The sequence below is a fragment of the Daucus carota genome, chromosome 2 (assembly GCF_001625215.2).
Source record: "Daucus carota subsp. sativus chromosome 2, DH1 v3.0, whole genome shotgun sequence".
NCBI classification, from domain to species: Eukaryota; Viridiplantae; Streptophyta; class Magnoliopsida; order Apiales; family Apiaceae; genus Daucus; species Daucus carota.
The window spans coordinates 56,065,377-56,077,956 of record NC_030382.2 but is presented as its reverse complement, the minus strand read 5'-3'; the positions used below and the strand labels follow the sequence as shown (position 1 = coordinate 56,077,956).

Sequence of the window (12,580 nt, the reverse complement as noted above, 5' to 3'; positions counted from 1 at the left end):
AACAGCTGCTGAATGCACTTGAAGTTGAAAATAACCAGCGTTGTAGAAATTAGTATGATGGATCGGATCTCAAATTCAGCAAATTTCTAAATAAATTGTGTTAAAAAAGATGATAGCGACCCAAAACTATTATCAAATTAATTCACAATTTTTGATTAGTTTCATTCCCGTTAATATGCTAGAGATCTAAAATTATTATCACCAAATTTTGATTGATTTTATTTCGGTTAATAACAAATATAACAATGATGTTTCAAAAAAAAAAAACAAATATAACAATGAAATTCATTATTATTATAATTTTAATAACTAACAAAGCATCGATAAATCAAAGTTACTCCGATAAATATTTAGGCCCAAACTTAGCAGATTGAATGTGATGTTTTAACTAAGTGATTGAATTAGATGTTTTGAATAGCGGATTGAATTAGCCGTTTCTCGTAAAACTGTTTCTCGTAAAACTGTTTGGTAAATAGCTGATTGATTAGCTTTTTCTGACACAAATCAAAACCTTTAATCCAAAAAGCTTCTCAAAGTAGCTTTTTTAAAATTAGCTTTTTCGACCTAAACCTCTATTTCAATCCGTTAACTACCAAACACTAAAATTAGCGGTTCTAGTGGTCAAACCTCGAAACCATCTCATTTTTGCTCAAACCTCTAACTTCCAAACAGGGCCTTAAACTCCAAACTTATCTCATAAATCACCCTAAATTATAAGTCAAGGTCAATCGACTCTGAGTTCCGTCGGATCAGCGAGCAACTGCTGAAAGTAAACACACAGATCATAAGGGACAGAATGTTTATTGACATTGACTAAAAGGGTCAAGGTTAAGCTCGCACATGTACGAGGTACCTAAAAACTTAAATTAAGATGGTAAACATCCTTATTAAATTATTAATTTACATAATTATATATCAGTTGACAAGGATATTTCTCCATCTAATTACCAAAACACCTAACCAAGACAGCAACGTCCCACCATCAAATACCAAAGCAAAAAGGGTAATTTGGGTACTCACAAAGTATATAAATACACAGATTTTTCGGTTATTCATATATTTCTCTCTGCCAGATTTTCATTACCATCTTTGATCATAGTTCCTTGGGGAGGTCTCGGAATTCAACCCGTGTTCTTCCTCCTCTTGGGACTTTTACAATGGCGTCAGAGAGTTTTGTTGATAAAAATGCTGTTTTCAAGAAATTGAAAGCAAAATCAGAGAACAAGGTAAAAAAAAGATTTGCGCAATTTGTTGATTTTTTTTAATCTGGGGTGCCTTTAATTTGATTTTGAGATCTGGGTTATTATTATTTTATAGTGGGCTGTTGTGTGTTGATGTGATTGAGTTTGGATTTTGGTGTAGATGTGTTTTGATTGCAATGCCAAGAATCCAACTTGGGCCTCAGTTACATATGGGATTTTTCTGTGTATTGATTGCTCAGCAACTCATAGGAGCCTTGGTGTTCATATCAGCTTTGTCAGGTTAGTTTTCAATTACTTTTCTTTGTTTTTGAGATATGGTTTTCGGGTTTGTGTTGTTTCTTTATGCTTCAAAAAAAAATAAAATAGAACTTAATTTTTGTTTAGCTGTATTAAGCTCTAATATAGAATGTTGCTTGTGCTATTATCTGTTAGTATTATATCTAACCAGATTGCCGATGCTGCATTGCAGGATCTTGTAAATTGAAAGTGTTATGATTAATTAGGGTTTAGGAGTTGTTTAGGTGCATAAGTTGTGATTTTATGGATTCTGTGAATACATATTGTGTAAGGCAACATACGCATGGTAGGAATGATGCAAGAGATTCTCTATTTGTGTTTCTTTGCAAAACCATAGTGCTCAAGGATGACTCTGCAGATTACTTCTACAATTCAATCTAGTCTTCATTTTTAAATCTAATTGTTTATTGATACTATAAATAATTTAGTTATTTTCTTTACATTATTTACAAGTCATTGTGTTCGATACCTTGTAACAGATTATATCAGACGTTAATTAAAATAAAGTATAATGTGCAAAATCATGACTGATATTGAATTTTGGATCTAGCAGATAGTATGTGGGTGTGGGTGTGAGTGTGAGTTTCACCCTTTTTTGTTCAGATAACCTGAAACCTTTTTGTTGCCAAATACTTTAAGTGCTTGTATAATGGGGAAGTGCAAATCAAAATTATTAGAAGCACCCTAGTTGTCATACTTTATTTCAAATCTGTATGAGGGGCATATAACTTTTTCTTTCTTTGTTGAATTTTATTACAAGAAGTAAAAGGTCGAAGTGGAGAAATCCTTGAGCCTGAAGTGTCAAGAAGGGAAAACTAAGTTATAGAGTATATAATAAGCATGTCATTCTGGGGATATGTTTTGCTAATAATTTTGAACGTATCATATTGTGTGCAGGTCAACTAATTTAGACTCATGGACTTCAGATCAGTTAAAAATGATGGCATTTGGTGGTAATAATCGTGCTCAAGTTTTCTTCAAACAACATGGTTGGACTGATGGAGGCAAGACTGAGGCTAAGTACACATCAAGGGCTGCTGAATTATACAAGCAACTGCTTTTGAAGGAAGTTGCTAAAAGTTCTAAAGAGGGGACTAGTTTACCGACGTCTCCAGTTGGTCCTCAGTCAGTACAAGCTGTTAATGGTTTTCCTGATACCAAAGTCCAGGAATCCTTAAACGGAAATTCTTCAGAAAATAAAGAAACTCCTGATGTGACCTCTTCGCCCAGAGCCAGAGCACCTCATTCAGTTCTTACCAGTTCAGTGAAGAAGCCTCTTGGTGCCAAAAAAACTGGGAAGACTGGCGGGCTCGGTGCTCGAAAGCTTAGCTCTAAGGTGGACCTTGCTTTTCTACGGCCTATCTGTAACTTGTTTGAATTAGTTTATGATTTGAATTTTAGTTATTTTATTGCCTGTTTCACATATTGACTTTCTTTCCTTAAAATTGCAGCCTAGTGAGAGTCTTTATGACCAGAAACCTGAAGCAGCACCTGTACAAGTTTCCACATCGATAAGTAGCACCCCAGCAGTTAAGACTTCTTTGACGTCTCGCTTTGAATATGTAGATAACACCCAAGTGGCAGCACATAAGGGTCCTGGAGGGAACCAAGTTGTCAGTCATGTAACCGTGCCAGCATCATCAAGCTTTTTCTCTGATTATGGTATGGAAAATGGAATCCATAAGAAGCCTAGCTCATCATATAAAGTTGAAGTAAGTTCTATGACATTTGTTTGGTTTATAAGTTCTAAGAAAGAAATTCTGTTTTAAATATTGTAATAGTTGTCGTTTTACATTTATCTTTAATATCAAATAATCCACTTAGTTTCAAATACTCTATAGTATCTCTGTGTGCATGGTTGTGTTTGTTGCAAATCTCGAGACGTAAGAAGTTCGTTATATGCTATGACAACAGTGAGAATGCTCATATTAATGCATAATTTTAGTGATATTTACATTTTGTATCGCTCAGGTCAAAGAAAGTGATGAGGCGAGGAAGAAGTTCTCGAATGCAAAATCGATTTCATCATCACAATTTTTTGGGGATCAAAACAAAGGGTTTGACCATCAAGTTTCCCTGAAGAAGTTCTCTGTAAGTGCCCGTTATTTTTGGAAGCAATCTGCAATTTGCTCTTTTTAATTTAGTTTTCAATTCCTACTTGTGCTTGGTTCAGCATTTACCTTGCAAGTATTCTAAATGAACAAGCTGTTACTTGTTGACTCGTATAATCTTTAGAATAAGCATGTCGTCAATCAAGCAAGATCATACAATATCCCTCCTGTAATATATGTGTATTTTGTTGATGGCTTGGTCATCTCGTGAAAGCTTTACATATAGATTGTGTAACAGCTCACACTGTTGTATGAACGTTTTTTTGTGGGTTTCTTTCAGGGTTCCACAGCTATATCAAGTGCAGATCTTTTTGGTAAGAATGGAAATGACTTAGGTATTGATATTTCAGCAAGCGACCTTATTAACCGGCTGTCTTTTCAGGTTCGTAGTTTCTGGAAGCACGTCCAATACCCTAATCTCTATGTTTTAGAGGATACATTGTACAATTGTTCACAGCAGAAAAATTATTGTGATCTTGTTTTCATGTACTGAAAATCGAAACTGACCTCGTTCTTGTTGTAGGCACATCAAGATCTCTCTTCCCTTAAGAGTATTGCTGGAGAAACTGGGAAAAAGCTCACCTCCATTGTGTCGTCAATTTATTATGATGAATATTCAGGATAGAGCGATCTGTAAAAAGTTATCTTGCATTTTTAGTGGTTTGAGATTTTGTCGACAACACAAGCATATATATACATATTAAATGTAAATGAATGGGTGGTAAAAGGAAGAGTATTGCTTCCTAGCATTCTTTTGTAGGCAAAGAAGTTAATAGTATTCAACAACTATTCTTTTTCTCATATCTTGGCAGAATACTGCACGACTATTCCGGTAATCCCTTCAGTCCTTCACAATAAGGGTCTGTTTGGGAGTGCTGTGTGGTGCTGTTGTAGAAATCAAATAATTGTTTGGTAATTTTTTTGATATTTGCTTATTTTAAGTTGAAATATAAAAAAAATATTTTATTCAAAAAAAAAAATTATTTTTTATGGTGAGGTTTAATAGTGAAATTAGTACAGCTTCCTGCAAAAGCTCAGCTTTTTCCAAAAATGTGGGAGGACCTATTTTTTCTAAAAGCATCTTTCTAGCTAAAAGCTAAGCTGACCCCAAATAGTACCTAAGCCTGGTTAGCCTAATTGTGAAGGTTAAAGCCCTCATTTTCACCACAAAGTTGAGAAATGTTTAATATATTAAAAATTAATTTGAAATTAGAAATTTGTGAAATATATTTTTTATATAATTTATTTTAGTTTTATAATCTTTCTAATAAAAAATTAATTTTGACATTCAAAGAATTATGTCACATTTTACTTTTTAATAATTCATAAATTCTCACTAATATAAAACTACGTCTAAATTATAAACTTTTTGATCAGAGTTTGATCCCGGCTAATTATAATAGAAAAAATATATTCAATTTTAATATTGGAATTATAGAAGTATAAATATTAAATTTAAATAATAAATAAATTTCTTATATTTAACAAAAATATTGATATATAAAAATAATTTAGTAGTAGTATTTTTATATTTTATAATATGCATTTTGTTATAGGTTTGTATCTAAAATAAGAATATGATTATATAATTAGTAAAATAGAATATAGAATAACATATTCAAATATGATAGTAAGTAGATATTAAAAAATTATTAAAACAAAATAAAATTATACAAAAATATTAAAAATTACGCGGGGTTCCAATAAATTAATTATAAATTATCATTTTAAGTTTACGTTGAACATTTGAGTCATGGTTAGTGGGAGCATGCAAGGCGAAAATAGCCACTAAAATGGTTATTTTGCCTCCGTTAAATAATATAAAATATTTATATGTTATAATCTTTAAAATAAATAATATTTAAATATTTGATTTATAAATTAATTTTAAATTTTATAAATATTTAAATATTATTTTATTAAAATGATTTTCTTAATAATTTAATCATAAATATATGTTATTTTTAAAATGGATGTCAAACCTGTATCTAGGATAAACCACTCTGCGAGTCAGGGCCTCAGGGGTGTAGCAGACTACGCGTGATAAAAAAGGAAAAAAGTTTAGGCGTATTTTTTTATCGGTTTTTCTATGGTGTACCCATGGGTACATGCTAAGCACCAAAATCTATGAATTTGGAGGGTTTTGATTGGTTTACACTCTTCAATAATGATGGCCCCACTGCATTTACAACAACCACACCAATCAAAACCCTCTAAAACTATAAATTTTTGTGCTTAGCATGTGCCCATGGGCACACACTAGACAAACCGTTTTTTTATTCCTAATCTGGTAAGGGAAAACTTGAGAAATTAATTTAACGGTATAGATTAACGCAAGTGTACATCTGATAATCACAAAGTACGAATGTACAACTGTACAAGTATCCTTTATTCCATATAATTCAGAAAAAAAAATGTGAAAAAGGAAAATCTTATCTCAAATAAATATCCATGATCCACCGTACAAAACCCGACCCGTATCCTCTACTTAACTTTTCTGTCGTCTTCATTTCTAAAATCCAAACCCAATTTTACTGTGCGTCTGTATCTATAGTTTGTATACACACAAAATAAATCATAAATGGCGGCTTCATTTTCCCTCTCTTTTTTCAATTCACCGAAACCCTAGTTCTCATCTTACCCTTTCACCCTTTTGCTTCAATTTCACCCCCATTTCTTCAATTTCGTAAACCCCCAATTTTTAAAACCCTAATTTTTATTTCTGTTTCTCAAAATTCTCCAATTCAATGGACACCCACCTCGAAAACAGTGAAGATGATCACAGCACGTCTCCCGATTCAGTTGATTATGAACATTCTTCGAGTGATGATTCGCCAGAAACCCCAGATGATGATGATGATTTTGATGACTCATTTTCAGTTCCTGAGGTGTATATTGATGCTAATGATTTGGGTGATCCTTCTGATGATTCTTTATGGGGTGATACTAAATCGTGTGAAGATGGTGATGATGATGGGAATCTAATTTGTCCATCACCCATTAATAGTTATTCGGTGTATTCGTATAGGCCTCTGAGTTATAGGTGGGGTCAACCTTGGTCTGCATTTGATTACCGGCCCTGGAATTCGTTTTCCCCGGTTTGGTTCGACGAAAAGCCGTCTTTGGTGGTATGGTTTTTATACTTTATATGTGTGATTGTGTGTGTATGTGAATAGTGTGTAATACGTGATTGATTAGGGAGTTGATTTGTAGTATCTTTGGTGTTTGTGTGTGTAGATGTTTGAATATTGCAGGGTGCAGCCGTGCAGGTCATGGTTTTTATACTCTATGTGTGTGATCATGTGTTTTGTGTGCGTAACATGTAATGCATATTTGATTGTTGATTTTATAGTATCTATGGTGTTTGTATGTAGATGTGTGTGTAAATGTTTGAATTTTGCAGGGTGCAGGTTGTGGTTTTTATTCTGTATATGTGTGATCGTGTGTGTGTTTTGTAATGCATGTTTGATTAGTGAGTTGATTTATGGTATCTTTGGTGTTTGTATAATTGTATGTAGGTGCGCGTGTAAATGTTTGAATTTTGCAGGGCGCAGGGCTGGCGAATTTGGGAAATACTTGTTTTCTTAATGCGATTGTGCAATGCTTTACACATACTGTTCGGTTAGTTGAGGGTGTTCGAACTTATGATCATGTTACGCCTTGCGACCGTAAGATACTTTGACTATATTTTGTTGTTTTGTTTTGTTTTAGGAAATTAATTGAATTTAAGTGTTACTTCGTTATAGTTGAAAGTTGTGTTTGGTTGCAGGTCATATTAATGGGATCTGTTTAATCTGCGCTTTCCGAGGTCATGTTGAAATTTCATTGAGTTCTACGGGAAGTGTGGTTTCCCCTTGGAAACTTGTTGACAACTTGAGTTGTATCCTTTCCTATGTTTTTGTATGTTTCATGCATGAATGATGCTTTAATGTTTGAAGTTTGAAGGAATTAGAATTGTTTATACACGTCTATAAACATTTTGACATGTCATCTTCTGAATAACTAATAATAAACGTTGGATGCTGTGATCCTTGATTTGATTACCACTAGATTTTTCTTCTAGTTTCCAGAGATATCAGCAGGAGGATGCTCATGAATTCCTGCAGTGCTTTCTTGACAGACTTGAGAGCTCTTCTAGTGATTCTATGTTTAAGGAGATGATCCCGGGTGAAAAGAAAGATAATTTTGTCAAACAGGCTTTCGGTGGCCGTCTTGTTAGCAAAGTAAGAATTCACATGTAATTAATATCTAGACCACTTATTATCTTGTGTCTAAATTGTTAAGTTTACCTTTATGTCTTTATTAGAGCTAATTGTTTATTTTTTTGCATGAAATTTCAGCTTAGGTGTTGCAATTGTGGTCATGTGTCTGATACTTATGAGCCTTCAATTGATTTGAGCCTGGAGATTAAAGATGTAACCACCCTCGAGGCTGCTCTTGAATCATTTACAAAGCTCGAAAGAATTGAAGATCCAGAAACAAAGTTTACGTGTGAAAACTGCAAGGAAGAAGTGTCGATCGAGAAGCAGCTTTTATTAGACGAGACTCCTTCAATTGCTGCTTTCCACTTAAAGAGATTCAAGAATGATGGCTCATATATTGAGAAAATTGAAACGTTTGTAGGGTTTCCACTGGCATTGGACTTGCAGCCCTACACTAACAGCAGTCAAAACAGTGATGTGAGTCTCTTTTCTCCTGAAAATTATTTCAGTTCTTTCTATCTGCTTATAGTGCACTGGTGCTGACTACTAACACTCATTAGCAATAAATATTCTTATCTTAAAAGATTGCTGTAACCTGTCTTTTCCACTGTACTATAAGTTTGTGATTGTAAATAAGATGATAGTACTCTGCTGGTGCGTACTGTGTATCTATAAACTTTCTCACCCTCTTGTGGTCGCGTGTGCACACGTGTTGGTTAGATATTGTGGCTAGATAGCATGCATCTACTGATGTGTTTTTAGGGTTGTATGAAATTTGATCATGTGTGTATATATGCTCATCAAATCTGTCTTTATATAAGTTTTGAGACCTTTGTTTATATGTGATGAACGGTGTACTAAAATTTTCCTGTAGGCTGAACTGAGATATGAACTATATGCAATTGTTGTGCACAATGGATTCTCTGCTACTTCTGGGCATTATTACTGTTTCATTCGTTCTGCCCCAGACACCTGGTACAAGTTTGATGACTCGACGGTGAGCACACAAACCCAATCTGTTTTGAGTCAGCTACCTAAGTATATATGGTTTACACTGAATGTTATCTTATTGTTGCTCTATAGGTTGTGCGGGTTCAAGAAAATTTTGTTCTTGTGCAAGATGCTTATATATTGTTCTACGCAAAGCAGGGGACACCATGGTTTTCTACTTACTTGGAAAATATAAAGCCATTCTTAAATCCACACTGTTCCAACACTTCACCGAAGTCAGTGTTAGATAATGTAGACAACCGTACATCATATCCCAATCATGCTACTAATTGTCATTATGATGTTAATGGAACCAGTGATGGTGCTCCTGATAATTTTTTGGAGTCTCCTAGTGGATCAAAGGATGACCCGGTCAATGGCATTAACTACAAAGATGATTCACAGCAAATGAGTACTCTATTGCCACTTGGGGCCACTTCTCCCACTGATACCTCGGTTGATGCAATTAAGGACAGAACTGTTACACCTGAAGTGACCACTACATCACCATCTGGAATAATTATATCCTTGAAGGATAACTGTGATGGGATGAGAGCAATTTCACCCTCAGTTCTTCAACAACACAGCTCAAATCCAGATGATATCAAAAGCAATGATGATAACCCTCAAACACCACCAAGATCTTCTACTGCAGATATAAACAGAGATGAGTCAGCAGGTATTACGCATTTACATTGTGTTTTATAATATGTTGTAGTGTATGTTATGCGAGGTTAATAAACTTACATTGTGAATTTTTGTTGAACATTCAGATGTGAAGTTGTACGAGAATACAGATCATCAGCAGTTAGTAAACCAGGTCTCTGCAAAAAAGCAGTCACAAAATGAGCTTGAAAGTTCAGAAGCACAGAGATTGTTGAGAACATGTCCTGATGCAAGGAGAAAATCATTGTCGGCAGCCATCGCTGGGTCACTTAGTGAAGATTCACTTATGAATAAACGGAGAAAAGTAATGGAAGTGAGTCCAAATAAAGATGACAGTCCTTCAACTGCCAACAGAAAGGCTAGCCTTCGGTCATTAGCACGACCTTTGGCTGCAGGATTGTTTCGCTGATTTGGCACATTCGTGGATATATATACTTTTTTGTCTCATTTGGATGTGTAGATGATATTAAAATGTCCATGAGAAATCATTATAGAACCAGCAGAATAGCTTTCTTTTAAACTCAAATACATGTCGGCTTATTTTGCATCCATTGTTGCAGACTTAAGTTTCTTAAATTTGGGTTGGTAGTGGTACTCTTTTGGGTTGTAAAGTTTGGTATAGAATTTTGTTGGGTATGTTATTCGAGCAGGAAATTTTAAGCTTTAGACCAGAAACTAGATCTCCTTTCATTTGCAGGATTTTTTAAATGTAAATGTTGACTTGGTGAAAGAATTACAAGAAAGCCTATTTCATTTACCGGCCAGAATTTGTCTCCCACTTTTCTTTTCGCCAAGTGATTGTAGATGTGGTTCAGTAACGAGTAACTTATCAAAAGCTGCTCTGTTCAATGAGTGTTGCTTCTAATCCATCAATTCCAAAGAAAATAAATTTTGTCCCTGAGGTAAAAATTTATATATGGAATCTCAAGCCAGTGTTCTCTATGGCTTGAACTTAGCATCAACTATTCAAAACAACTAGGTTTTTTCTTGTTTACCCCGACATCTTTCCTTGCTTCTTTCAGCAACTCCAAATACTGCACTTATATAATGATTTCAATGCAATATACCAGTTCCTTTTTCATCTTCTCCATCCGACTCGTTTAAAATTCCGCTTTCAACTATACCCGGAAATGGCAAATCCACCTAGCTCATTTGATCTCCCCAGAGATGTTGTCATAGTAATGGATGGATTGAAGGACCCTTCACTGGAACTGCTTGCATGGGTGCTGGAGCATGTTATCACAGACGCGGCTTGGACCATTACGGTCCTCCAAGTATCGCCATGGCTTAATATCCCGCGTAAGTAAACTCCTCACAGATCACCGGTAGTCTAGCTAATGAATCTGTTATTCTGTATATTCATTGTAAGCGCGGTGTAAGAAGTTCATCATCACTATACTAGTGTTGTCTTTTTGGTCAGTATCTTACAAAAAGTGGTCCGAGGATGTGATGATGAACATACACAATCTCTGCCGAAATCGTGGTATAGTCCCACAAGTTACAACTATAATGGGCTACCCTCTGCGATTACTTGTTGTTGAGCGCATAGCAAGTCTGCATCCTACCCTGCTGGCCATTGACAGGTAGTCATGTTTTCATTTCATTTGCAGAGCGCTTTATCAATTCACGCAACTGTTTTTCATATATTATGCTAGGCACCATAGCAAGAAAGACGTCGCATTCTATGCTGCAAAAGTCTTTTGCGACATTGTTGCCATGAATGATCACGGAGAGTATTATCTGATCAAAGCCCGGGCTCGTGAGGGCGCCAGTGCGCATTACAGTTTCACCGAACAGCCACCAGGACCTACTCCCCAGCTTTGATTCCGACCATTCTGAAACCTAGACTGTCTGTAAGTTTTGGAAGGAACAAGCGGAGAGGTTTGAACTTTGAAGCATAATAACTAAGTCTATTACTACTACATATATAGTTCCTCAGTTTCTCTCAATGGATGGTTATGATGAGATATCACAAGTACTGTTCTTAAATAAATATTGTAAGTTCAATTTATGTTCGATATTGCAGAGGAGATAAGTAAAAATATAGTAGAACTTTAGTGATCAGAAGAGATTACAGAGTGAGTTTGAAGCTCTTCATATTGCAGCATTTGCATGGATGCTTGCATCATACATCAATAACTTACACGCATTTGTATTAAATCTTATTTTTCATATATTAGTGCATGCATTGTTTTTTCATGGTGCATAGCCACCGTGTCCACCACCTTCTCCACTCCCGGAGCCACTTCCATAACCAGCCCCATGCTCACCTCCAGCTGCTCCGTAACCACCTCCACCGCCGCCACCTGAGCCTCCACCGCCTCCACCCCCAGCTGCACCGCCATATCCTCCTGCTCCTGAGCCACCACCTGCACCAGAACCCCCACCGCTTCCATACCCACTCCCTCCAGCTCCCCCAGCACCAGAACCTCCACCGCCACCACCACCATGACCACCTCCTCCTCCACCGCCAGCTCCCCCTGCACCACCATATCCAGCACCACTGCCGCTACCACCACCCTCACCACCTCCATATCCACCACCATGCGCACCACCAGCACCACCGCCACCTCCACCACCACTTCCACCACCTCCACCACCGCCGCCTCCAACTCCTTTCCCACCTCCATACCCAGCACCACCGCCTTCACCACCCCCACTTCCATACCCCGCACCATGCTCTCCCCCCGCTCCATACCCAGCTCCTCCTCCACCGCCATGACCACCACCCCCTCCGCCACCACCACTAAGTCCAACATCCACTCCCCCATGTGCATATCCAGCTACACTCTCCTCATAACCAAAAAGAGCTCTAGTAGCAGAACATATCCCCAGACCTAACAAAACAACAAAAACCAAACTCGAAACTTTATAAGTTGCCATTTGAATAACTTATAAGTTAGGATTCAAAAGCCAACTCTGATGGCAATAGCAGGAAATGAAACGCCTATTTATAGGAATTGCTGGGGTCTGAAATGAGTGTATGCACATGAAAAGAGAAGGCCGAGTCCCCACATTGCGATATGGTCCAGTAGGAAATACACCACTGAGCGCTATAGTCCCACTATTATGGTATGCATTTGGCTGTCGCCCACTCTCATTCTAATCTAAT

At 36.5% G+C, this 12,580-nt stretch overlaps 3 protein-coding genes across 3 annotated transcripts; 2 read left to right on the top strand and 1 right to left on the bottom strand.

Moving 5' to 3' along the window:
• Window positions 1-1,045: 1,045 nt before the first annotated feature.
• Window positions 1,046-10,235, top strand: LOC108207836 (ubiquitin carboxyl-terminal hydrolase 21). Its single transcript, XM_064086948.1, has 15 exons — window positions 1,046-1,226; window positions 1,363-1,481; window positions 2,397-2,835; window positions 2,951-3,211; window positions 3,471-3,590; window positions 3,891-3,992; window positions 4,134-4,232; window positions 6,316-6,738; window positions 7,158-7,278; window positions 7,380-7,490; window positions 7,661-7,833; window positions 7,951-8,289; window positions 8,687-8,809; window positions 8,896-9,481; window positions 9,576-10,235. Exons 1-15 carry the CDS (start codon window positions 1,158-1,160, stop codon window positions 9,875-9,877), a joined length of 3,387 nt encoding a protein of 1,128 aa, XP_063943018.1. The 5' UTR covers window positions 1,046-1,157; the 3' UTR covers window positions 9,878-10,235.
• A 297-nt stretch (window positions 10,236-10,532) lies between these two features.
• Window positions 10,533-11,628, top strand: LOC108207835 (uncharacterized). Its single transcript, XM_017378267.2, has 3 exons — window positions 10,533-10,767; window positions 10,889-11,051; window positions 11,124-11,628. Exons 1-3 carry the CDS (start codon window positions 10,599-10,601, stop codon window positions 11,290-11,292), a joined length of 501 nt encoding a protein of 166 aa, XP_017233756.1. The 5' UTR covers window positions 10,533-10,598; the 3' UTR covers window positions 11,293-11,628.
• A 36-nt stretch (window positions 11,629-11,664) lies between these two features.
• Window positions 11,665-12,351, bottom strand: LOC108207834 (glycine-rich cell wall structural protein 1.0). The gene has a single exon (XM_017378266.1). The coding sequence runs from the start codon at window positions 12,349-12,351 to the stop codon at window positions 11,665-11,667; it is 687 nt and encodes a 228-aa protein (XP_017233755.1).
• Window positions 12,352-12,580: the final 229 nt, after the last annotated feature.

Coding starts and splice junctions, on each gene's coding strand:
- LOC108207836 (XM_064086948.1), top strand. CDS start 1,158: ATGGCGTCAGAGAGTTTTGTTGATAAAAATGCTGTTTTCAAGAAATTG. Junction 7,491..7,660: donor ACTTGTTGACAACTTGAGTT/GTATCCTTTCCT, acceptor GATTACCACTAG/ATTTTTCTTCTAGTTTCCAG. Junction 8,810..8,895: donor ACAAGTTTGATGACTCGACG/GTGAGCACACAA, acceptor GTTGCTCTATAG/GTTGTGCGGGTTCAAGAAAA.
- LOC108207835 (XM_017378267.2), top strand. CDS start 10,599: ATGGCAAATCCACCTAGCTCATTTGATCTCCCCAGAGATGTTGTCATA. Junction 10,768..10,888: donor GCCATGGCTTAATATCCCGC/GTAAGTAAACTC, acceptor CTTTTTGGTCAG/TATCTTACAAAAAGTGGTCC. Junction 11,052..11,123: donor ACCCTGCTGGCCATTGACAG/GTAGTCATGTTT, acceptor ATATTATGCTAG/GCACCATAGCAAGAAAGACG.
- LOC108207834 (XM_017378266.1), bottom strand. CDS start 12,351: ATGGCAACTTATAAAGTTTCGAGTTTGGTTTTTGTTGTTTTGTTAGGT.